Source organism: Falco rusticolus, chromosome 17 (genome assembly GCF_015220075.1).
Source record: "Falco rusticolus isolate bFalRus1 chromosome 17, bFalRus1.pri, whole genome shotgun sequence".
NCBI lineage: Eukaryota > Metazoa > Chordata > Aves > Falconiformes > Falconidae > Falco > Falco rusticolus.
Window position 1 is genome coordinate 5,565,993 of NC_051203.1, and position 24,946 is coordinate 5,590,938.

Here is a 24,946-nt window from a genome sequence, read left to right on the forward strand (position 1 = left end):
TTTGGAGGCTTTTCCACTGTCACTGAACGCCTCCCCTTCCCTTCACTCGAAAGACTCTTTGGTTGTTGGAGAAACCAGCCGACGGTGGGGAGACAGGCTGGTGCCTCCTACCCACATCATCCGTGTGTCCCCGAGATGATCAGGCTGAGCCATGTCACCTAGCAGGGAGGAGGCTCCTTGAGTTATCACAGGCAGCTATCAGCTTCCCACCCTTCCCAGCGCTGGCAGCTTTTGATGCCCAAAAAAGCGTGTGGGAGAGACTCGCTCTCTGCCGTGTGCGGCGAGCTGAAGGGGTGAGACATCAGCGCTGTCAGCGCTGCAGCGCAGATCGACTCCAGACGTTTCATATGAAAACCCCGAGCTCTTCACATTAGTAGCTGCAACAAGGAGACACTCACAGTGGCTTTCACTGACAGCTATGGTTGCTCTAATTTCTTCCAGCATCCTTGGAAGCCGTGGGACAAATTTGCTACTGGTGTAATACTTCAACTCATTTCAATAAATTAATGCTGAGACTAAATTTGGCCTTGCATATTCTGCTCCCAAGCCTAGTCATCAGTAGTGGAAATAATATGGTGTATGCTGCTCTGATGTTGCCATCTTTTGTGCATATGAAAATGACAAAGACATCGGGCCCTCAAAGTCCAATTGAAGAATAACTGGAAACCCAAAGTGGCACTAAATGTTATTTTCTAAATAAAATGCATTCAATTAGAGACCATGAGGCTGTAAAGCATTAAAAAAGATCAGTTAGAATAGGGAAAAGAAAAAGAAAAAAAAAGTATTCAAACCTTCAGAGACTTCATTAGATGCACAGGATACCCTCTATTCTTTGGGACAGGCAGGAGATAAAGGAAATGCAAAACAATGCAAATATTTCCAGCAGCTTATGCTGCCTCAGAAGGGCCTGGATGCTTCCACACTGCTGCATTTCCAGCTCAACTGTTGCATCTAGTCCCTGCTGAGGGCTGTACGTTGCCCCACTCCCACAGGCAGGCACATCTGATTTCGCCTCCACCAGCACCTTTTGTTACACAAACAAATTTCCCAGGTTGTTTTCAAACCCAGCAAGTTTGTTTCATTAAAGCAAGCCCCTATTTACAAGCACTGGTGGTCTGGAACACTCCCACCGCCTCGTTTGGCAGTCCCTGTGCCTGCCCACAGCACGGGGGTCCTACAGCAATTCCCGCTGTGCTGCCCACATGGCCGAGGTGTCGTGGTCTGCTCAGGGATGTCCCCATCCCAGGGTACCATCCCCCCAGCCCTGCAGACTGGGCTGGAGCTTTGCTTCCAGAAGCAAAAGCTGACAGCCACTTGGGGGATGTACAGCAAACCCTGAGCAAGGTCGAGACCCGTTAGACAAGGGGTGGAAAAAGCTCCCCTGTGTCTGTATGCATTAGGCAAGGCAGGTGAGAAAATACAGATGAAACAAGAAAAAGCAGAGAACAGAGCAATCAACATTCCTGCTTCAGTGTCTGCAGTGAGATGCTGCAATGGGAGGAGAAGGCACAGTGCGAGGATGGGCTTGAACACAAGGGATTAGAGATCTCTGCAGGTGTGTGGATGGCAGGGGGGCCTGGGTGTCAGGGTCTCCAAATCGCCCCCATAACCTGCAGAGGAGGAGCTCGTCCAGGCTCACATCCTGGTGCTGAAAGCCAGTCTGCATTACGAGCTGTCTGCCACATCTATATATTAATAAGACCAGGAATACAACAGATGCTCTCAAAACTTCAGCAAACACCACAAAGGCCATCAGGCAAAGGAGGACAAAGACAATCGTATTTCACACAGTAGGAGCCGGTAAACCCATGCTTTGAGCAACAAAGTCGCAGCCAAACAAACATGACCCCGAGCGGGATCTATGGCTCTGGCAGGCACATTCTCAGCCTACACAAACAGGGAAAGATGAGATGCATTTATCTCAGATACTTTGTTTCAACAGCTTTCCTTAACAGCTCTGGCCCCTTGAATTAATACCCATGGCCAAGCAAGCTGCAGAACGGGCTCACAGTGGGGGAGGTATCATTATCTACATGCCCTTTCACTATTTCCGTAGAAGGATCGAAGACCAGGTGAGAATTCTTTGCACACTAGATTATTTCTTTGTTGGGGGTGTGTGTGTGTGTTTTAAGAGAAAGTAATTGTCACTTGAAATCATTCAGGTGCAGATGCAACAAATTGCTGACCTGCGGCTGATCTGAAACAACAGCGACGGTATCTCAACTCTACCAATAAATACACACTCGCAATGGGGGAGAGGGGAGAACAGCCTACACATAACTGAAGATGGATTTATTCCAGCCTTTGCTATAAGGCTGAAGGCTGGGAAGCCGAATCCCTCTCTCCCAGGGTTTCATTAGCCGGGAATGGCTTTCTAACGAGATTTACACAATCTAGCCTGGAGCCTACACATTTTGCTCTGCACCCAAAGACAATAACAACAGGGAGCTAAGGAGATGCCTTCTTTTTCTCTGGTCACCCATAATTCAAGGCTGTTACACTGCTGCCATCAATGTGATTACACAGAGCACAAAAATAAAATAAAAACCTGCCCTTCTATAGCATTAAGTCTCCAATTTCAACTGACCCAAGCCAGGAGAATTTATGGTTATGGGGACCACATTCAGTCCATTAGGAAAGGATAGGAAATTGCCAGCTGGGATCTAGATGACATTCTCACCTCTCCTTCCACCGACCGGGAGCCCAGCTGGGGCGAGCACCGCTCCCGTACAGTGCTGCAGTCCCCCATCCCCGCGGACATCACAGAAGGGGGCTGGGGGGCTATTTCAGGAGGCTCTCTCTGCACGTGGGGTAGTGGCAGGTGGAACTGTGGTCCTAAGCCCCACCACAGCCCTGCAAGGACAAGGAGAGCCCCAAGCTGGCCATCCCCTTATGCACTTTGGTGGGTCAAGGTCCTTTGTTGGATGGGATGCAGCTTTCCTGGAATGGTACGTCCTCTGCTGCAGCAAACCCACATCTGTACAAAGCCTAAACCCAGATGCCCTGCTAGCACACTGCCGCCTTACAGGGATGCTTCTCCCACAAGCACAACATATCCTCTAGCACCCTTCTTGGAGGAGACGATAGGGGATGAGCAGGGTCACAGGCCACCAGCCTGGACCACGTGCACTGAAAGCAAGGACCTAAAATGGAAAAACCCAGCCTGTCTTTGCCTAACAACTGGAGCTTGCACACCCCTCTCCCCAGCCACAGGAATGCTGTTTCTGGCACAGTTTCTCCAGTAACGCTATTCTAGTGTGGTCAGCTCTTTTCGTACGTAAGGATTTTAAGCAAATTCTTTTTGTGGGCAAGACTGTCGGCTCACTCACACAAAGGCCCAGCCTCACAAGGAGGAGTCATTTTTTAACACCCATCCTCCCCTCTGATTTCTCCCAAAATAAAATAAAAAAACCCCCACCAAAATTCAACCAACTTATCATCATGTTCTTATGGAGATATTAATAGCACGCAAGACACTGACAGTTGCCTGCCTGTGAGTCACTTCTTAAAGGGATGGGAAGAAGCCTGCAACAACTGCGGCTTGTTAGGAGACAATGAAAATATCATCGGTGAAGCGCAGTGCTAAACCCGTCCTTACTACAGCAGATTCAACGGGAGGTGCTCACGTAGCACATGTCCAGTGCAGCTGGGCACCAGGGGCTGACTCTGTCACACAGACTTTGCCCAAACCAGCAAGAGAAGAAGCTGGTGGCCAGGCAGGAAGCAAGCGTTTGCCAAAGTCTACCTTAAGTATCAGTTGACTTTGGCCATTTGGTTTGGATTTTTATCACGGTAGCGCTCTGGAGCTTGCAGCACTGACCAGGATCGTTATCCATGTCACTAACGGAGCAAAAGGCAGATCCCTGCCTCCAACAGTCTCCTGGATCATGGTGATCCCAGGCTGAGGCAGAATGGAGCCCACCAACACTTCCATCCATCCCAGCTGCTGAGAGACCCTCATTGCTTGGCTCTTGTTTCTGGGCCCCTGTGCTACTCAAATCTTATTTCTCCACTGCTGGCATGGGATTCCAAATGGGTCTTTTAATTCAATTATTTGAAAACATCTCTGATGTCTTGACAACCTAATTTGGTCTCCTCCAGGCCTTTCAATACCACGTGTGGAAGAGCAGAAGGCACTGTCCCACCCACATGATGCACTCGCAATGCAAGTCCCTCCAGCTCTCCAAGCACTCAACTCAATTTCTATTTGAAAGGAAACATGAATACTAATTAAACAGCCATAAGGGCACAGAGCAGATAAATATGTGTTGCAAGAGAAAACTGGAGAGAGACACTCTGAAGTGGAGCCAGGGAGGGGAGGAGGCAATGTGTCATTGTTTTTGGTGGCACAACTTCAGAATAGTACTCATTACTTAAAATACTCCTATAACCAACCAAACCTAGTGTTAGGCGAGCATGCTGGACTTCCTCCACTGCCTTAAAATCTTCCTCCTCCTCCATGCAACATCCATGGCTGCTCTGACTTCAGTCGTACACATTTGAAACCATATTTTGTTTCATTTGAAGCCTGGGTAAAGCAGTACGTACGTGCCAGCTTCCAGCACGCTCCGAAACTCCCGTGCCAACTCCTCTGCAACTGAACAGCCCTCTGGGCTGCAGTCGGCAGGCTGGAAGGATGGCGATCAGCTGAAGCATTCTCTCTCCCTGCTCTTAGATTAAACCTCTTAGAATAAAAAAAACCAACACCTCCAATTTTCATCTAACAAAGAAAGGTGAGCAGCCATGCTAGGAAGACTCGATTACAGAGAGTGGCCCTGCCTTTCTGTTCAGCTCTTTGGAAACACAGCAGAAAACTACTCATTGAGCCCCTACTCAGGTTAGTTTTAAGCACAAAATCCTCCGCCCTGCTTTGTCTGCACAGACAAGGAGCAGCTGACATCGGTGATGCTGTCCTGGATGCAGCTGGGAAGGACAGTGCCACGGAGATGCCCTATGGAACAGGCAGTTCAAGACAGAAAGGGCAAATCCCCACTTAAGCTTCGTTTTTTGCCATCAAACCCAGCAGTTTGGCCCTGCCAGAGTTCAAGGAGTTTTGGAGGAAAAAGGAAAAGTTCCAAGTCTGGGAAGAAGAAAAGTCCAGAACCTATTAATATGCACAGGTGTAGCTTGGCAGCAACAATGCACACGAAATCTCATTTGAAACTCGAGGGCTGCCACGACAGATCAACCTATTGCTCAGTCAAGCCTGGGAACACGCTGCCAGCTACGGCCACTTCCAGCTGCTTTGCCGGGACGGGAACAGGCTCCCCAAGCTCCCGAGGAGCCGGCCAGCTGTGCGGCACCGCAGCCTCCATCACGCCGGCGTCACCTTCAAGGAGCATCGCCCTTCGTGACAGGTACTTGAGGATTTACTGATGAAGGTTAAATGCTTTCAAAGTGATTTTTGTGCACTGAAATCACCTGTTTATGAAGATTTATTTTTTTTAAAGGTACACTTCCAAGAGTCCATATGACTAACTGCAGCTGGGAAGGTGATGCTTACATTGATGAAGACTTCGTAAACTATTTGTCACTGGAAACCAGACCAGTGACTTCTCTTATATTCACCTCACTGTGACCACAGAACACTGAACTGAACAGCGGTGAAATGAAGAATGGTCTTGTTATGGGACTAAGGATTTGGGAGGTTTCAGTTCAATCTCTTCCTCTGCCATAGATTTCCTGTGTGACTTAGGATAGGTCACGTAGCATCCCTATGCTTCAATTCCTCATCTAAAAAGTGATATCGCTGCTCCATCTCATAGGGCTTTGGGGAGGATAAATCTGTTAGCAGATAGCAAAATGTTCACAGCCTGGTGGTGGTTGCTGCAAAGAAGCCACTGAAAATTAGGCAGCTGTGGTAACCAAACAGGCAGGTAAGCACAGAGGAAAAAGAACGAGGGAAAACAATGATCTCCCCGTGCAAGGAGCACTTTCTAAGCTTGATTGCAATAAAAATGATTTCTTTTACACCCGCACAAAAACCTTCAGGACCCCACTGTTATTTCCCCTTGCACAGCCCTCTTCAGCTCTTGACGAATGCTGTGCTCCTCGCGGATCAGCCCCCACGAACTTGGCAGGGAAAAGTCCCAAGCACAGCCCTGGGCACAGAGTGTTTAGTCTGCTGGGCACATTCCTGCGCGCTGCTAAAATAAATAATGGATTATTAAGGGAGCTCCTTTTCCTCACTAGCATCGGCCAGAAATGCCAGAGTTATCAAATGGCTCGCGAGGACGGCACAGGGATGGGGCTGGAGGGACCCTCGGGACTGGAGGGACCCAGAGGGACCCTCGGGGCTGGAGGGACCCCCTGCCTAGATAGCTCTGGCCAGGACCTGCGCTGGGTTTGGTGCTCCGGATTTTCATTCGGGATGCTGAACTTGCCTGCTCTCCAGAAATGTCCCAAGCTCCCCAGGGAAACCCCTGTACCTTCCTCCATACCCATGGTCTGGCACGCTCTAGAAAATCTCAACATCTTTTGCTACAGCAAAGTTTTAACAGGGAAAATATTTTGCCAGGGAAGGAGGAGGGAAAACAACAGCAAATGCCACAAAAGTTGTTTTTCTGCTTTGCAACCAGCCTTAACTTTTATATTTAGTCCCAGCTCACAACACCATTACAGCCAGCTCCCCTGGGGCACATCCATCATTGTCAACCTATCTGGAAACTTTTTTCTGAACTTTTCTGAACTTTTCAAATACTTTGGTGGGAACTTGGTTTTAAAGCTGAATAATTGTTTGCATTAAAGCTGTGCCAGTGGGACTGGGCTAAGGGTCCCACTGACTGGGTACACTCAGAGGTTTGGGATGGGACTTGCCGCGTTTTTTTAGCTCTGCTCATTCCAGTATTATCGCAGGAATCCCTGTTTGTAGCTGTATTCTGCATGACTGATTTGAAGTGAAACAAACAAAAAATACACTGAAAGCCAAACCTCAGTGCATCTGATTTTGCAGAACTTTTCAGAACCTTGAGGAGAAAACCAGAAAATGGCACAGGATGCTCCGAGGTTAAAGACTCGGGGTGGATTTGAACTCTCTTAAATCCTCCTGCCCCTTTGAGCCATGGAATCCAGTCTGATCCCGATGTTGAGGTTCAGGGAAGAGCCAAGCCTGGAGAGAAGACTGCTGGAGGGGGCTCTTAGTTGCTCCCCATCCCACTCACAGCCACCAGGAAAGGTGCCACATCATCCCGAGCCTTCCAGGCTTCGAGGTGCACATGCAAAGCCCACGTCCAAGGGCAGCTGCACAAGGCACCTTGTCCTTCCCTGCAGAGCCCGCGGCTCTGAGCTCACAGGGAAAAGATCCAGAGGGGCAAGTGTCTGCACATCGGCTGTGCTGACTTCCTGCAAACTTCATAATAATAAAGTGATACTCTACACCGTATCCCTTTTTCCATTTCACCCTTCACTGGATCATTTTATGCATCTATTCCCATTGCTAATTCAAACTAATTAAAGTATAAAATAGAATAATTCGTGCAATTTCAGAGCTCCCCTCACCATATTGTGAGTTATGTTTCTTTTTTGTTAGCGCCCGGTGTGAACAATTCCCCTCCTCACCGGCTGAATAGCCGCCAAACTCATTTGCTGAGAAGACAAACTATTCCAGCAGCATAGGAAGGGGGGAAGGAAAAAAAAAAGTTTAAAAAGCTCTAATAGAGAGAAAGAGGAATCTGAGGTTTGCTTTTAAATTTCATAGCTGAGCACCGAGTGCGAAATTTCAGAATTCTCCTTCAAGTAATTTTCTCTCTCGGGAACAGAGGTCTTTCCCTCTCTTATTGCTCCTGTTAAGGACAGGAGACCCATGTCTGTCTGTCCATCCAAACATGCAAATCCCACAGCAAAGCCACAGCTCCACAGCGTTCCCTGCACAGCTCAAACTCAGCCATGGACCCCAGCACCATCCACAGAGATGCGTGGGAAACCTCAGCTTGCCTCCAGGATGGAGTAGGCGTGGTGGCACCAAACCTGGAGGGACATTAGACCTTCCCGCAACTACTGAGGATGTCAACTGTCCCCTTACAAACACCTGATGCATTGGTGTGCTGAGAAGGAGGAGCTCTCTGTGTGCGTACGTGCACGTAAGGGAAATTCTGGAAATATTTCAGGACTGTGGTTGCTTGCCTGAAATTTAAACAATAGGTCTGTGGAAAAGGGGGAATTGGAACGGGAAGCAAGTGCTGAAGCAAACACATGGGAACCCTGTGGCTGTGACTGGCAGGGGAAAAATAGACTAATCCAAAGAAAAAAGAAAACAAACCAAACAAACCCTGAAAGCAAACCTAGCAAGCACTTGAAAGAAACAACCATATGAGCAATGTTGAAAATATAACTCATTTAGAAAAAACAAACCCACTGACCCTGATATTGAATCTTTACATTGGGGTATTTTTTACCACTTCTTCCAGGAAAGTTTTCTTGTCAAGTATTCATTACCTCAAAGCCTTCAGCACTTAACTCCACCCCCTCAGATGCTTGAACATTTTGTGTCTGTACATAAATTTCAGCAGGCTGCGGGGCTGCAGGACTGGAACCAGGCTGGACCCCACCACGGCAGCCCCACCGTGGCCAGAGCTCTGCTGGCGTGACAAACGGACTGCCAGCAGGGCAGGAAAATGAGACAGCATGCTGTCCCACCTGGCTGGGCTGGGGTTTGTTGTGGTCAATTGGCTTTAATTAACACATCCTTCTTGTCAGGTAGATATTGTTCATGATCTCAGACAAGTTTTTAGCTGAATTTCTTCATTATTCCTAATTGACTACAGGGAGGAAAAGTGGAAAAAACCTGCATCAGCTGATGAATTTTAGAAAAGCGTAGCGTGAGCAGCTGGTGGTGGAAGGGGATGGCACAGAGCTGGTGAAACCTCCCCACGGAGCACAGCCCTTCCTCAAGGACAGCAGCTCTGCTGCAGCAAGGACCACGCTGCTCTGGGGGGGGATCCTCTCGCCATCCCCACACTCCCTCATTCATCCCCCTACTCTACTCCCTCTTTGCCCCACCTCACAGCTATCTCACGCCTTTCTGGCAGTAGTTGTGGAAAAACACAAGTTGGGCAAGTGCGTCTGCACACCCCAATGTGCTGGCGCAGCTGGGGGTCCCAGCCAGGCTGGTGACACCGAGGGTCGTAGCAAGCCCCTGCCAGGCAAGCTGTGTTATCTGCACGGGTGAGGGTGAGCCCCTGGAGCAGTGCATGGGAGGCAGGATTTTGGACATCTCTGGTGGGATTCAGCAAAGCCATTTTCCCTGTCCCAGTGGTTCAAACTTCGCTAAGATTACGTCCAGCTAACTGGCTGTTCAACTAGCAGATAATGTAGTTAAAAATTTAATCAGTTCATTTTTTCCCTCTTGATGACTCCAGACCCTTTTATCCACATCTCTTGCATTTTTTATTGTGTTTTCTCAGTTCTTTTCAGGACACCATCAGTATTTACAGCCTCGCTACTCCAGAACTGATGGACTTCTTGTTTTTCTCAGCCCTCACTCCAGTTCCAGCCTCTTCTAAATCATCCGGGCAGCCCCCGCCTGCCTCCCTCTCAGTCAGCAACCACAAAGTTCAGTCCAAAGCAAAGCTGTTTTCACAGGACTTAAACATCTCAGGGTTACAGGACAGGGAGCTGTGCAACAAATTACCCGCAGAGCCTCCTGCAGATCTGCAGCTCCTGACACAGGGGCATTTGCAAAGCAAATATTTCAGAGCTAACAGAGCAGGCTAAAAGACAATTTCTTTACCTACAGCCACAATGATGTATGTGGAAGAGGGAGGGAGGAACTTCACTTGAGGGAAAAGCAACAGGTCTGAGTGAGCTCCGGCAGCGCTGCCAGCTCCCTCTGCCCTCCACACCCACAAGATGCTCATAGCCTGGTCAATACTGGTCATACTGGGCAATGCCCCCCAGTGCTGATGCACACAGAGTAACGGAGTCTAGAGCTGCTCCTTGCTTTTTAAGAGGCAAGGCTGGGATGAAGTGGCTGCAAGCCATAAAATGGCCCTTTCCACTTCTTCAATCCAAATAACCTTCAGTGTCCCCAGCACACCCCCGGCAGGAGCGCTGGCCCCCTCCCCGCACCCGGGGCCATCACTTACAGCGGCAGGCAGCAGCTCTGCCCTCCCTGCTGCCGTGCCCTTCTCGCCACGGCGTGAGGGGAATCTTTAGGGGTTGGCATTAATCTTCGCTGCCTCCCACCAAGCGACGGGCAGGAGCGCAGCTCCGCTCATAACGCTCTGCATAAGGGCCCCTGAACTACATCAACCAGGGATAAAAATGTCCCACCAGCCACCAGAAATTGCTCAGGTGCTCGAGCGCTTGCCGGCTTAAAAACAAGAAGTCAGCCTGCACCCTCTAAACCCTCCTTGCCTCCCCCTAAGGCAAGGTTATCCTGCAACAGGCGTGGAGGGGCTCAGCACCACACACAGCTCAGCATCATGCATGCAAACCGACCGCAGAGCATTTGGTACTTGCTAGAAGGGCAAAGAATTCCTCAGTACATCCCAAGCTACAGAGGTCCACGGCCCTCCAAGCTCCACAGTGCTAATTGATGTTATCTGCATTTCACTGGGTGATTATGTGTTATTATTTCTACCACGGGAACAGTGAAGTTCCCAGTCACGGAGCAGGATGCTTCCCTGCTACATACTGTATAAAAACAGAAAGAAATCATCCCCCTGTGGCAGAATTAACCACCGAAGTAACTATGGATGAGCTGAGAGCAGCAGTGTTTCCGAGGCAATGAAATGTGCAGGGATTTTGGAGGATGCTGATGGAAGATGAATTTTGCATTTGCAACATCCTGGCCAGGTAGCTCATTAGGAAGGTGCTGCTTCACCCATCAGGGAGCAGACCCGCATCGCACAGCCTCAGCACCTCATCGAACTATTTATGTGATTAGCAAAACCAAGTGGTGGATCATTAGCTAAAAAAAAAAAATAAAGTGTTGGGAAAATAAAGGAGGAAAAACACGTCTTGGTAGGGTCTGTCTGCCAGTGGGGAAAAGGCAATGAGAGGAGGGGGAACGCCTGCTCTGGTGCCCGACTCCTCTGCCCCTACCAGCACCCTGTGCCCCTCGCTGCCTGTGGCTGCGAGAAGCCCCTGCAGTCAGGGCTTACAGCTCTGCACTGGGGGAGAGACCTGTTGGGCCATGTTTCTTTTCACTAGAGCAGAGATATTCCTTCCAACAAGCCCTGCAAGTTATTTTGATCACGCTGTTTTAAATTCCATGTTTATAGCCCTTGATTAGGTGGTGAAATCTTTTGGAGACGGCAATCCCTGCCCCGGTGCCTGCAATGTGTTTGATTTGAGCCCCCGCTCACTCCCAGATTAAAAATAACAAAATTTGTTCTTCTATCAAGAGCTGCAAAAATCTTTGGCCCCAATTCCGCTGATGCTTATATAATCTCCGTGCTGAAGTATGCCCACCATTTCTCACAGGGTTAGCTCGCGACGGCTGAAGGTGTACGTGGGAGCAAAGTCAAACCTGCTGCATGCAAAACCAGGGCTGCAACGGTTTGAACTTGCACGGGGAGCAGAGACAGCCAGCAAAAAGGGGTTGCAGCCTTGGAGTCAGAAAATTGCTCCCATCCTACAGGGCTTATTTAATTGAAATGCACTGAGCTTTCATACATTAAAAAAACCTACCATCTCCCTGACGCACAGACAATTAATGCTTCAGGACTGAATTATAAAGCCACTTTTTCTCACTATAAGCAGCATTTTTCCTGTAAGCCTCAGTCTTTCCCTCTGAAAGCAAGAAATCAGAGATTTTCGGCACATGCAGGGGATGTTGGTGTGGGTTCCATGACAGACTCACCATTAAAATGGGAAGATTTTTAATCTGGGGGCTTTTGGTGGCCCCACAACATTTGTCACTGGTTTTGCCCTGCGCTGCCATTAACCCCTCTCCTGCCGCTTGGTGGGTGGGGGCTCCTAGCCCTGGGTGCACCCTCACGTCTCACCATCGCAGCAGAGGGCAGCCAAGCAGCCGACAAGCCCATCACGACAGCAAGGTTACCAATTCCACTTCAATATTTTTTGTGGGTTTTTTGGGGTTTTTTTTCTGATAGAAACTGTTAGTTGAATTTGTCTGTCCATGAAAAACAAGAGGCAGCTCACGCTGGGCTCTGGCTGAGAAGAGCCCTGGTGAAAATCCTCTTGCTGCAGCTGTGCGGGTCCCCCCAAAAGCTGACCCACCCGCAGCACCTACCGCTATTTCGGTCGGGGGGCATGATGCAACTCTGCCAGCACTCCCCAGCCCCACTGCTACTCCCATCCTGCCACCCCACGTTGCTCTGCGAATGCAACACGTCTCCATCTCAGCAGCATCTAGCGCTATCCAAGCCTTGCTCGGCTTGTGGGCAGGAATGACGCTTCTTGCTGGAGCAAGGCTGAGAAATGAATTTCTGCTTTTGTCAGGGTCAGAATCATTCCTCTTTTGCTGTAAAGAGCTATTTGAAACCAGGTGCAGTGGGAAAAGAGCCTGTAAAAGCTCCTAATAAGCACTCTTAAATCATGTGGTTAAAGAACTCTGAGTAAGTGGCTGGAAGCAAAGTTTCTTTATCCTTCTCTCCCCCGGACTGGGCTGTGCAACTGTTGCTTCTGTGCTTTGTGGGAGTGAAATCGAATGTCAAATATTCTGCTTTGGAAGAAGTTGGCAATGAAACATGAAAGGCTCATGGAGAGCTCAAAAGGACTGCGGATAAATTGGAGCGAGGCACAGACAGGGCTGGGACAGGAGCCAGGGGGAGTGGGGAAGGACTGTGCCTACAACCACAACTCCAGATTTCAGAATGAAGCAACTACTTTCCCTAACGTATTTCAGCAGAAAGCTGATCCTAGCTGCTGCTAGCACAGGAGGAGGATGGGCTTCAGACCGAAATGGTACATCTATGCTTTGTTGGGAAGCATCCACACATCTCAGTTTGTTCAGCATCATCACAGTCCAACAGAGCATCGCGTCTTACTGCTGGTCTGTACCTAACACCACGGCCGCAGGAGCTCGAGACCTGCTACTGATCACTACTGGGGAGCACACATTTCTTAGCTGAATTACACCAAAAAAACCCCCCTCATTTTTTGAAAGATGTGTTTTTAAACATGCACATATCCTGTTTCTTTCTCAGCAGATATTTAAAATCACAGGCTCTGGACAATCCTCCCCCAGTACATTAACATGCAGCAGATCGACGTTAAGAACAGCTGCTCTCTATGTCATTTTACTGTGGCAGAATTTTATTTTGTTCCAGATTTCCAGACTTCAGAAGACATTTTTACTGCATATTCTTGCTGCTTCTGAGGGCACTTCCCACCATTTATAGCCTCAGAAGCTGCTGGATCTTTCTCCTCTTGGTACTGACCCCTTTTTAATCATCAGGCTCCTTTATATAGCACTCAGGTAAAAAAAAAATACATTCTCCTCTCCACTTTGCTAAACTATCACATCGCCAGGATTAGGGCAGTGGGGTCACAGGAGCTGTCGAAATCCATATGTAATGGCATGCCAGGACTTCTGGACCCACAGCACACATCTCTGCAAGTGCAAAAAAGCAAATCCTACAGCGAGTCCTGCAAGGAATGAGGGACAGTGTCCCCCTGCTCCTGGAGTCTCCCCCAAGGCCAACGTTTTGCCAGAGCTGTGGCTGGAAATGGAATTAACGTTCCAGAAATATTCGATTATTTGCTAATTCTCTTCACATCTTTTTGTTTCACAATTAAGCAAATTAGCACTTTGATGAATATTAAGACGCTCTCGCCTCATAAAAGATGAGTTGGAGGCATTCCCACTGGATTTTCCTCCTAATGAAAACAGTTCCTCAACTGTTTGAGACACACGCTGGATCGTTTCCTCCCTGGTGAGAGCACGAGGAGCACGTGGCTCCTGGAGAAAATGACCACAGCATTAACATTTTAATAAAATAATGCAATTTCAAAGTTTGCATAGATCCTCATTATTACCATCTAATCCAAGGCCAAGCTGGAATGGGATCCTAAATTTCTGGCTTTTCATGGCAGTTTCTATCACTGCGTCGCTATAACAAGCATATAATGCCTTCTTTAACCACAGGGATTTATTCAGTTAAGTCTTTTAGCAGGAAGAAGACTTTGCACTCTTCTAAATATTTATTCCCTGGCTTTAAGTTATAACCAAGCTAAGTATTTGCCATTTTTTTTTTTGTTTTGCTACAGGTTAGCAAAACAGTATTGCTGGCTCTGGGAGGAGCCGTAAGCTCCCTCGGGCAAGGCAAGCTGTGAGGATAGCTGCTTGCTCTCTACCCCCATGAGTAGATCTTTGAGCACTGCACCCTGATACCTCTCCGTAGCATCTCTCTAGGAACAGGTGGGAGGGAGGACAGATATTTGTTTACCAGCAGATGTGGAAAGCTGTTAGTCACCAGAGGGTTAACTCAATGCTGAAAAATTTAACAGCATCCAGACAACTTCAGATGCAACCCTTCTCCTGTCTCCACCACCCACAAGGCACCAGCTCCATTAATCTGAATTACACAGTCATGAGTAATAGCCAATAAAATGCTCAACAGAGTCAGTGAACCCAGAAGTCTGGCTTAATGGTGGGGTCTTCATATGTTTTCTTGTCTCCAAGAAGAACAGAAGGTCCCAGATTATTTACATTGTGCTGGCTCCCCCAAGCAACAGCCTCCCATGGACTGTCAGCTATAAATTCCCATCCTAATCATTTTGGTTGTGCTTTTTTGGGCCGGGGTGGGCACCAGGCAGCAACAGAACAGGCATGTCAACGGACGGCACGGTGCAGATGCAGTGTAAGCGTTACTTGCAGAGCATATACCCACACCACGCCTGGTCCCACCTCTGCACGCTAGCATCACTCGCAATCACTTAAACCACACCAGTAAATAAATAAATAAATAAATGCAGGCATCATAAACGCTCAGACAAAGCTATGCAAAACCACAGCCTGCCAGCCTCACTGTGGGGAGTGGATCGTAACGCTTACGGCTCAGGATCTTGTTATCTAGGCAGGGATGTTCAGAGCCCCAAAGCACATTTCCTCTGCAGCAGCTCAGCTCGGTTCCCAACGCCTGCAGACAAGAGTAAGTGGGTACAACTCTCTCCCTTGTGCACTGATAACAATCTCTGGTCAGAGGCCGATAAAACTGAGCTTCTGCTGGTGCTCCATCTACCCGTACTGATCCAGGCACCGTGGGGCTCAGCACACAACCTCAGCTCCATGCGCTCCAACAACACGCTCCTTATGGAAGGAAGCCACCACCACGTAGGTACGGAAGCAGATGCTTTACCTGTCGCTCCGACATGACGTACAGATACTTCTGATCGATGGAGAAGGCCATGTCTCGAAGGACTGGGCTGCCGTCCTTGAAAACCGTCACCATTTCGTACTGAATTCCACCATGGGGAGGACCATCTGCTCGGATCTGGAAGAAGCACAAACAGATTACAGGTGCTTTCATAGCAGCCAAATTCTAAATTTTTTTCTTTTTTTTTTTTTTTTTGCAGGGGGGGAGTTGTGGGGAGGAGGACAAGGTAGGGAAAGGAATCTAATTCAAAACCTCAGCTCACAAGCTGGAGACAGAGCAAAGTGCTAGCAAGCAATGTGTGGGGGCAGGAGTTACAGCAAAGGCTCCCTCTCCACTGAAGCTGATGTGATTTCCCCAACCCACAAGAAATAATGAGAAAGTTTTGTGGTCGCAAGGGGAGCACACAGACTGCCAGCACACTGTGACTGACCACGGGCGTTCAAGAGTAACAAAGCTAGTAAACTTTTCAGATTCTCTCTAAAATAAGCCTGAAACAAGGCCACAATAATCCCCAGGCAGCACAACAAGATACAGTAGACCTGTTTCTTTCTTCCCCAGACGCATGAAGATTGAGATTCAGAACATCACCGTCACCTCTTCTTGCCACAGAAGCCTCCTACAATACCACCTCTGCCTAGAAATGTGGAGCTGCTGCTGCCATCCCATTAGTTTCAAATTTGCAGGATTCAGCAAGGGGAAACCACTCCTGCTCTGAGCGAGCAGAGAACTAACATGGCCTGTCCAGTCTGCCGGGCTCCCAGTATCCATCCATCCACCCCACCAAAAGACAACTTCCTGCTCCTGAAGGAAAACCTGCGAAGCTGTGACAAACCCCATCCCTGCCACCAGCAGCTGCTGTTGAGGATATGCCATCTCTTCCAAACTTAATAATTTATGGCCTTGGGGGCTATGCAAGGGGAAGGGAGGATAAACAAACAATTTACATTGTCTTTCCTACCAGGATTTGCATATTTGGATAGCCATTTCATCGCAACATGGTGTCTACATAGCTGAAAACACTGGCAGGCGTCAGGCAGGGAGAGGAGAGCAGTCAGGCGAGCCAAGGGCTCGGTGGAGCCGCTGCTGGCCCCGTGGCTCGCAGCGACAGCGATGCTGTGTGGCGGGGCCAGGAACACGCTCCGCATGCGGGGCGCTGCGCAGCATGTGCATGCTGCCCTGCGAGGAGTGGGCTGCATGGGGGACTGCCCATCCCTGGAAAAACCTCTTATCGCAGAGATGCCATCTGCTGCAGCCTCATGCCGAGCTGTCTTGCCGCATCCCCTTTTGCTGCTCGATTACTCACTGCCTGGCTGTGGTACCGAAGAAGAGGCACGAAGAACCGGCTTTGGACAAGCCTATGCCTTCAGAAGATGCAGGACAGAGCAGCAGCGAGGGATGTCTATTTCTTCTAGTTCATGTCCCCAAGAGGTAAGAAAGCAGGTTGTTAAGCATCTTAAAATTTATTTGAGCAATGTGCCACCCCAGCTGGAAATACAAGGATATCTTCATGCTCCTAGAGGAAGGATGCTCCCCTGCACCCTCCTCCAAATAAATCCTCTTCTTGGAAAGAGCCCTGGTGCCTCCTGCCATATAAAGACATGTTGGGTACACAAATGCATTTATTTTCTGGATTTATCTCTTTTCTCCTTACCTTCTGAATTTTTAGTGATACAAAAGAACATCAGGTGTGCATCAGAGGGGTCTGGTTTAACACCCATAGCCAGATGCAGGGAGCCTCTGGCAGGACTAAGAAGGCAGCACAAGTCTGGCTCAAAACCCCTGAACTTTCATAAAGGAAAATCCAAACAAAAGTAGCAGGTCAAACCCTGCTTTAGTTGCACCTGTGTGAATTAGGCTACTGCACTGCCTTCGTGAAATACTGAGAACTAGAGGAAGGTTGAGACCAGTGTGAGACCAGTTCCTTGCTGGGTGTTGCAAACCCATGCTGCCTCCAGACCCACTGCCCGTGCGTGCACCACTGTCATATCCCACCCCGGCCTGCCATGAACATAGGCACAAGGCTGCAAAATCGCCTGAGGAATAAATAGCAGGGACACTGGGCTGTCAGGGACACACAGCCGCTTCCATGCAAACACCTGATTAATGGCCGAACGGGAATGGAAACGCTGGACATGAAGGATCAGCAGCCTTTGTGAAAAACAACTGTTTTTCAGAGTTCCCTTGGGGCACCAGCAGCTCGTTAAATTGAGCTTCTTTCTAGTAATGAGGTCAGACAGGGCTAATAAAGAGAGATACCACTGGACAAGCCTTGTGCAGGCCAATTCCAACTGGGAATTGAGGCTCTGGGATGGAGACAGCACCATGCGCGTGATGGCTCCTCCAGCCTGGATGCGTGCTCGGAGCTGTGCCTTGGCACGGGTGTCTTGGGACACAGCCGGAGCCCTGCATGGGGTGCTGGGTGCTGCCTGCACCCTCCTGCCACCCCCATAGGCGGGAGGAGCCACCTGGGGTCTCTCAGTGAGCCTGTCAAGGTGAGATGGCTCCATGCTGCTCAGAGGCCACAGGACAGGAGGAGAGCAGAGCCCGCAGCGCTCCTGTCCCGTCCCGCCTGCTGCGGCCTGTGTCCTACCCACCCGGGTATCCCACAGCCTGAGATGCACCCACCCACACCAGGATGCTCCACTGCATCTCTTCTTGAGGGTTTCGTTTCCATGACAACAAATGATGATGTCAGAGAAGAAAGATGATTCCTGTGAATGCGGAAGAAGAAAGGGCTCATCTCCTCAGCAGGAAGCTTCTTGTTGACGTCTGGAGAGAGAAATAATCCCTCTGCCTATCTTACAGGCACCCTTCCAGCGCCAGAGAACTGCTGAGCCACCACTAGCAGCGTGGTCCCAACCCCCAGGTCTGGGTTCACCCCTGAGCCCCGGCTCCAGGCACAGCGATGCAGCACAGGGAGGAGCAGGATGGGGCTGGGCTGCTGGTGGTTGGTCCTTTATGTCCCCCTAACTCTCCACATTTTTCTTCTCTCCATGACACGGTGATGGGGCATGGGAAGGGTTTAAGAGAAAGGCACGGAGGGAAGCGGTGCAGGTTGGAACGGGTGGGAGCGCAGTGAAACAGGGAGCAGGTGGCTATGGGGAGAAGCACATCGGTGCAATGGAAACCAGAGGTGTCCAGGCTCAGAGACGTGTTCAGCCACCTGAAAGGCAGTGGAGACTGGGAGGACAGGTCGCAGGCTCGCACAACTGGACAGGAATCAGAGAAGTCGCCTGGGACAGATACCACGCTTTCCTCGCTTGCTCTTGATGGATGTTTACAAATATGGCTCAAAAAGTACCTAACGACACGCCACGTTTTTTAAAAAAACAGCATGCTGCTCAGTTCAGGGAACTGCAGCCCTTCAAAGGCACTGCGCAGGTTGCTGAGCCTAATACCCCCACAATACAGACTGCAGGCATAAGCTCTGCATTATCTTAAGAGATTAGCAAAATACCACATTGTGACACGTAGATGTTGCAGCGTAGCACCCGCGTATGAGCCATTCAAGGATCTAATATGACACGAAGCTCCAACACACCTATTGTACTAAAGTTTCTGCTAGTTTGCCCAGCCTATGCCAGAAGTAAGGTACCTCTGGATTCCCTACCAGTTTGTCCCAGCAGAGTCCCGTTAGAAGACACTGAATCTCTTTGTAGGAACTTTCCATGATTAAATTACCTGTCTGTTTTCATTACAAGTGTTTCAATGAGGCTGACTCATGATGAGATGCCTGATGCCAGAAAAACAGCTGAACAAATCCATGCATGAAGGGACTGATTCCCCATCCTGGGTCCCAGATGCGAGGCCACCCATTAACTCCTCTAGAACTGCAGCTTCTCCCCATATCCACAGGCACCTGATGGGAGAGGGATCCCAAAGCACCTTGCTGCTGGTTGCCATGTGAAAAGATCTACGGAGGCAACGGATGGGCTCCGGAGATGATGCCCTGGGTCAGGAGGAACAACAGTCTGGCTGAGCGTGCTGATCTTTCTGCGTAACGGTGACGGAATGAAAAGCCCAGTCAACCCTGGAGCTTTAGGACTGCTCCTTTCACGCTACCATTTCTAGCCCTTCAGGGTGAATACTATCAAATAACATTGCATTTCTCTAAAATGGACGTTTCAAGTAGAACTGTATCAGCTCTGGGAATGCGCGCTGGAGCGTTACTGCATCTACTGCCTGAACTAGAAACCAAAGACAACAAGGAGAAGCCCTCACCGCCAAGGTGCATCTTTGCAGAATTGCCGCTGTTTTTTGCTGTTTACGCCTGCACATCTCAGCTCTTGGGCATTCCCCAGTAAAGCTTCCCATAAAGCTCTAGGATGGATTTCTTGCTTCAGTAGTGGAAATTTAGCAGAAAGGCCATTACTGGCAGCAGGTTTCTGAATGAGGCCGGAGCGCAGCACAGCTTACATACCCTTTCCCTACCTCTTTCAGTCCACGGTTATGTGGGGCCTTTCCTACCTAGACCTGGTACGGGAGAAAGTTTCCACAAGCAAGAGACTCAGCAATGCAAAAGCTCCCCAAAGACAGGACAAGATAAATAAATACCAGTCCAGATTTTTGCGTGTGTGCCTCTGCCAAATAATCTTTGCAAAAAGGATTTATTTTTGCTAATCCAGTTTAATTAAAAGCAGGCTATTCTATATTCACACAACTAAGAAGGAGGTGAGATGCACATGACCTGCCACTTTCCCTGCCCCCCTCAGAAACATCCTTTTCTTGCAGTACTGTTTTACAGGATTACTGATGCTGGCACCTGCGTGCTGCTAATGGGTCCTGCATCCTCTGACATCCAGAAAAAAAAAAAGCATGGCGATCTCTAGGAGGTAAGAATCCGGAATAGAAATTGCAAATATTCATATGGGAAGTTTCCAAAAGTCCTTCAGACCCCATATGAAATTATTCTGGGAGAGAAGTACCCCTTCACAACTTCAGAGCACGGCTAACATCAGCTAACTCCTGGTGCTCGGGGAGCCAGGTCAGAGCCATTTGCCAGTCGTTGATAAACCACAGGGAAGCCCAGTGGTTTGCTGGGGGTGGTACAGCCAGTCCACAGTGGATCTGGGATGTGAATCTGGTAATGCAAATGCACAGGACCCTGCCTGAACTGCTGGATAAGATCCCTCACCGCGTCCCCATCCAGGAGAAACCCAGCCCTGAGGAACCGGCTTTCCCTGCTCACACCTTCTGCAGGCAGGAACACCAGGAGTGTGACTGAACTCACTGCTCTCCACGAGGGAAGTCTCCCCCTTGAAATTAAAGTGAAATAGTAATCCCATTAAGTATCTTTCCTTTAAATCATAGATATGTCCGTAAGGAAGTTAATGACAACCCTTACATGCACATTCAATTCAAATCAGCATATCCAATTAACCTCATTACCTGGAGGCTTCCTCATATCCCAGTCTTTCTCTCCTGTCATATTTTCTTTATGCGTTTTTCCCAAATTAGGATAAAATATGTCTGTCATAGTGGGCATCACCATCATTTTTACTCCAAAGATAGCGTGGGGAAACCTCGATAGATGGGTTTGCTCCAGAAAATCACGAAGCTGTCAGGCTGAGTGGCTTGGAGCAAAACAGCTCCTCAAGTCCGAACGATCTGATCTCTGAGGGGGTAGAAAATCCACCCTTCCCAGAATTACACTGTCTGACTAAACATTAAATACACTCACTAATTACCACTGGGGTTGCCCTTACAAAACTCTACAGCGTCAGCTGGGGAGAAAAATCGGTTTGGTAAAGAGCTCGTTGCAGCGAGCCCTGCTAGTGCACAGGCACTGGAGCTGCATGGCACCCAGGAGGGTTTTTCTCAAGGGCTGCTTACCGTGACCATTCCTTCAATTTCTGCAGACATAGATCCTTCTTTTATAAAGTGCCAGAGAGGGGCCATGAGCAGGGCAGCTGCGGCCATCAGAGCGATGGGCAGCCAAGCCGGCTGGGAAGGGGATGAATCGGCAGGACCGGTGACAAGCAGCCCACGGTATCACACCAGCATCTCATCCCACGCCACCCCTGGGCACTGCTGGAAGACCCAGTTTCAAGAGGGTATATTGAGCGGTGTGTGACTCTTCCTTTTAAACTTCAAAGAGACATGAAAGCCCCACTGAGGCAAACCCAGCCTCGCATCCCAACTTCTCCCTCCTGCTGCTGGCCACAATGCAGACAAAGCATCAAGGCAGTGCAAAGCCAAGACCGCCTTCTCTACTCATGCTTTCTGAGTCCTAATCCCCTTTTTTGGAGACATTTACCTCCTCCATTCCCTCCCTGAACTAAAGGAAGCTCCAGGTGCAAGGAGACAGACCTCCTCTGCCCGTGTCCTGCTCAGATCTTGCCTTTCCCGAAAGATGAAATTGCTGGTACCCTCCGCTCAGGTGACCCCTCATTTCCAGGATCTGCAAACACCTCCTGCTTGTGTGGCTGCGTGCCTGAGTTTACACCTTCAAAAGGGGATGGGGAGAGGGAAGCAGGCTCCGTGCCGCAGGTCTGGGCAGCAGAGCTAACGCGGGGTCAGCAGCTGTACAGCCATGCACAGTGTGGGGGGAGGCAGGGAGAGCTGGAGCCCGACTTTATTCTGATCAAGCTTCATGATCCGAATTATTTATAGATCTGAGGTTTCTGTGAATTCAATACTCATGTCAGAAATGTCTCTGTGTATGTGTCTTTCACACCCACATGTGTTTCCCATCTCTTCTGCTTGGGAAATGTTTGCTACATGTTCAAAGTCACAACCTGGAATCTGCAGCTCCCCAGAGGAACTGCTGGGCTGACTGGGGAAGAGCACAGAGACCCCCCTTCCCCGGGGTCCTGGGAGGCTCTGCAGGGAGTGGGGGCTTGTAGTCTGCAGCACCAGCACCCACATATGCTGCTAAGCACAAAAATGCCAACCCAGCAAACAAATCAACCAACCCAAATTAACTCTCCCTTAGTGCATCTCCAGAGCCAAGGGTGGGAACCGTTCCCATGAGCAAGGCTAGAATCCTAGCCCTGCGTGACAGGACGGCTGGAAGCCTGCCCAGAATCAGCACATGCAACCGCAATGGACAGAGACCTGAACACTTTCAATCTTACCCTTTCAAAGAGAGTGAGCCCGTCTACAGGGAAGGCAAGACAGGTTTTAAAAAAAACCCAACAAACAAAGAAGAAACAACCCTTCCTTCTGTGCTAAAGCTCAAGCCACAGTCAACAGGTTATTGTCCCACAGATCGCAGCCGTCTCAGCAGCCCCACGTGTCCCTGGCTAACGGCACCCCCCCGCGAGACCGGTGTTCAAGGTGCCACCGTAGGAGTGCATGGGTGGCCAGAGAAGCTTGGGAGAGGAACCCCTGGCTGCCTCTCTGCTAGCTGCTGGAGGTGAAAAAAGCCAACTGCTGGGTTGAAGCTGCAGCTCAGCCATCCTAACAGGTATCAGGACAAAACCTTAAGAGAAGATTGCCACCGAAGCTGTTCTCTCTCTCTCTCTCTCTCCTAAGTCTTTATTTCGTTCTTCCATCCTTTTGCTCCCTCCACCCTCCTGGAGAGCTGATCCTCCAAGATAAACAGGGAGGATGGTACGGAGGCACCATGCAGAGACTAATCAGCAGCCCCCACGTCTTTAATTTATTACTGCATGAGAGGCTCATTTAGAACAAAGCTGCCAGTTCAGAAGATCATTCCTTTAAAAGACTTTTTATTTGAAAAGCTGTCAGCTCACACCTTGTCACAGCCCTACTTGCAGCAGTAGAACTTTAATAACGTGCCACCTCATGCAAATGAGCTGCTAATTAATTAAGTAGTATTCTTCCAGGGATGGAGTCATTAGAATCAAATTTGGGTAGGCTGGCTGGCTAGGTCGTATTGCTTTGGACTGTGCTTTAAATCAGCAGCACTGTCTTCTCCTTGAGTCCCAGCACTCGGGTGCATTCCCATCGGGAGGGAAGCTCTTTCCCATCCCTGTGCCCTTGGGAAGGCTCAGCACGCCCTGGTGAATCAGTGCAAAGCCACGTCGTGACATCACCACTTGCATGGCACAGAGCAGGCCTAGCTTAGCTAAGAACAGTAGTGAGATGAAAAAAAAAAATGATTGACAGAAGTACCCAAAAAGGTTGCCTTCTCTCCTGTTCAGGAAAGTCAGCGCAGAAGAGGGTCCAATTCAAAAGCAGGAGGTAGAGACTATTAACTCGGAGGGCTCCAGGGAGCAGGCTGCCAGGCAGGGAACACTGCAAAGGAGCGGTGCTTTTTTCTTGGAGCACTTGTTGCAAAGAGACTGTTGCTGGGGGTTCAGGGCTATCAGCCTTGCACCTTCCACCAGCATCAAAGTACAACCCATTAAAGGCAGAAACACTTGAGAGTGTCCTGTGGATTTACTCCCTGGAAGGAGGACAGCTCAGGGCATGTCTACAGCATGGTACAAAACCTATTCACTTCTAATTTGTCCCCTAATAAAGAGCCTCAATGTGCAATGACTTCTTTTTCCTTTTGTTCAGCAATAAGCACCCTTCTCCCTTTACATTCCTGTATTATTTTTAAAGAGATGCCTCAGTGCTTCTCTGGGAAATGGAAATCATTAAGTTAGCAGCACTTTGCTGCTTGCAGGCTTTACATTTTGGCACTGAGCAAGGAAATCATCAAAGAGACTAAGCATTGGCCTCCAAAAGAAAGGAAGGAGGGAGGTGTTGCTGGATTACAAGGCACTGCACGCTAACCTGTCTGCAATGTGCTCCTTCAGCCCCTGCCATTCTTTCCTTGACTTACCCCTGCTTCTCCTGCTTTGTGCGGCTTTAATCCAACTCCCTCCCTTACAGCTGAGAAGCAAATGAAAGTGCAGGCAAGCAAAGAGGAGGACAGCTCCCGGAGCAGGCAGAGGTGTTTTTTTCCCCCTAAAGCATCATCTTCTACACAGCCCTAGCAGTGTTCGGCAGGGATGCGCAGCCGGGTTAGCTGGGCACAACAGGAGCCCTGGCTGCTCTGAGCTCAGGCTGACCCCCCTCTGCCCTTCAGCCCTCTGGGTGTTGCAAACACCTGGGTGATACCCTGGCTTTTTCTCCTCTTTGCCCTGAGCCCATAGCTGGGCTCAGTGTTAGCAGGTGCCCAAAGGGCCTCGGGAGCAAGGACAGAGGAGAGCCATGCCTCGCCATTTGCCACCTGCAGGACACGCTTAGTGACAGAGGGAGTTGCAAGGAGCATTTTGGGGAGTGAGCCATAGCCACAGTGAAGGAAAACAACAGAGTGCTGAGCCTAAGTCTTCTGTGACCAGCAGAAAACATGAGAGGAAACACAGAGCTGGTATTATTTAGGGCGATGGATGGGTATCTGCTCAGAATTGCTTGTCACATACCATTTGCAGCACTTCACCAAAGTCCTCAAAATAGCACTGTATCTGTGTTATCTATCCACACCTCACCTGTGCCCTTCCAGCTGAATAATCCTCCACAGCCTGGTGTCAGACTCTCTCCCTACCATCATCCTCCTACAGCAGTACATTTCACAGCTGAAGGGATTGGTTTTGCTTAGTTTGGTTTGTTGACCTTGAGTGGCCATGTAAAATGGAATAAAAAGCCACTTAGACAAGATTGTCTAATGTGGAGTTTGCTCTGAACGAGCAGCAGCGAGTCGCAATTCTCCCCAAGGAGGAAAAAACTAAACGACTGTCAAAAATTGTCACATGAAAACCCTGTTT

The 24,946-nt window shown here is 49.3% G+C and overlaps 1 protein-coding gene across 1 annotated transcript in view; it reads right to left on the bottom strand.

The window, feature by feature from the left end:
• PLXNA2 (plexin A2) overlaps positions 1–24,946 on the bottom strand; it is a 180,276-nt gene that overhangs the window by 91,916 nt on the left and 63,414 nt on the right. The window contains exon 4 of the mRNA XM_037410617.1: positions 15,267–15,401. Coding sequence (XP_037266514.1) covers positions 15,267–15,401 — 135 coding nt within the window. The remainder of the gene's footprint in view (positions 1–15,266; positions 15,402–24,946) is intronic.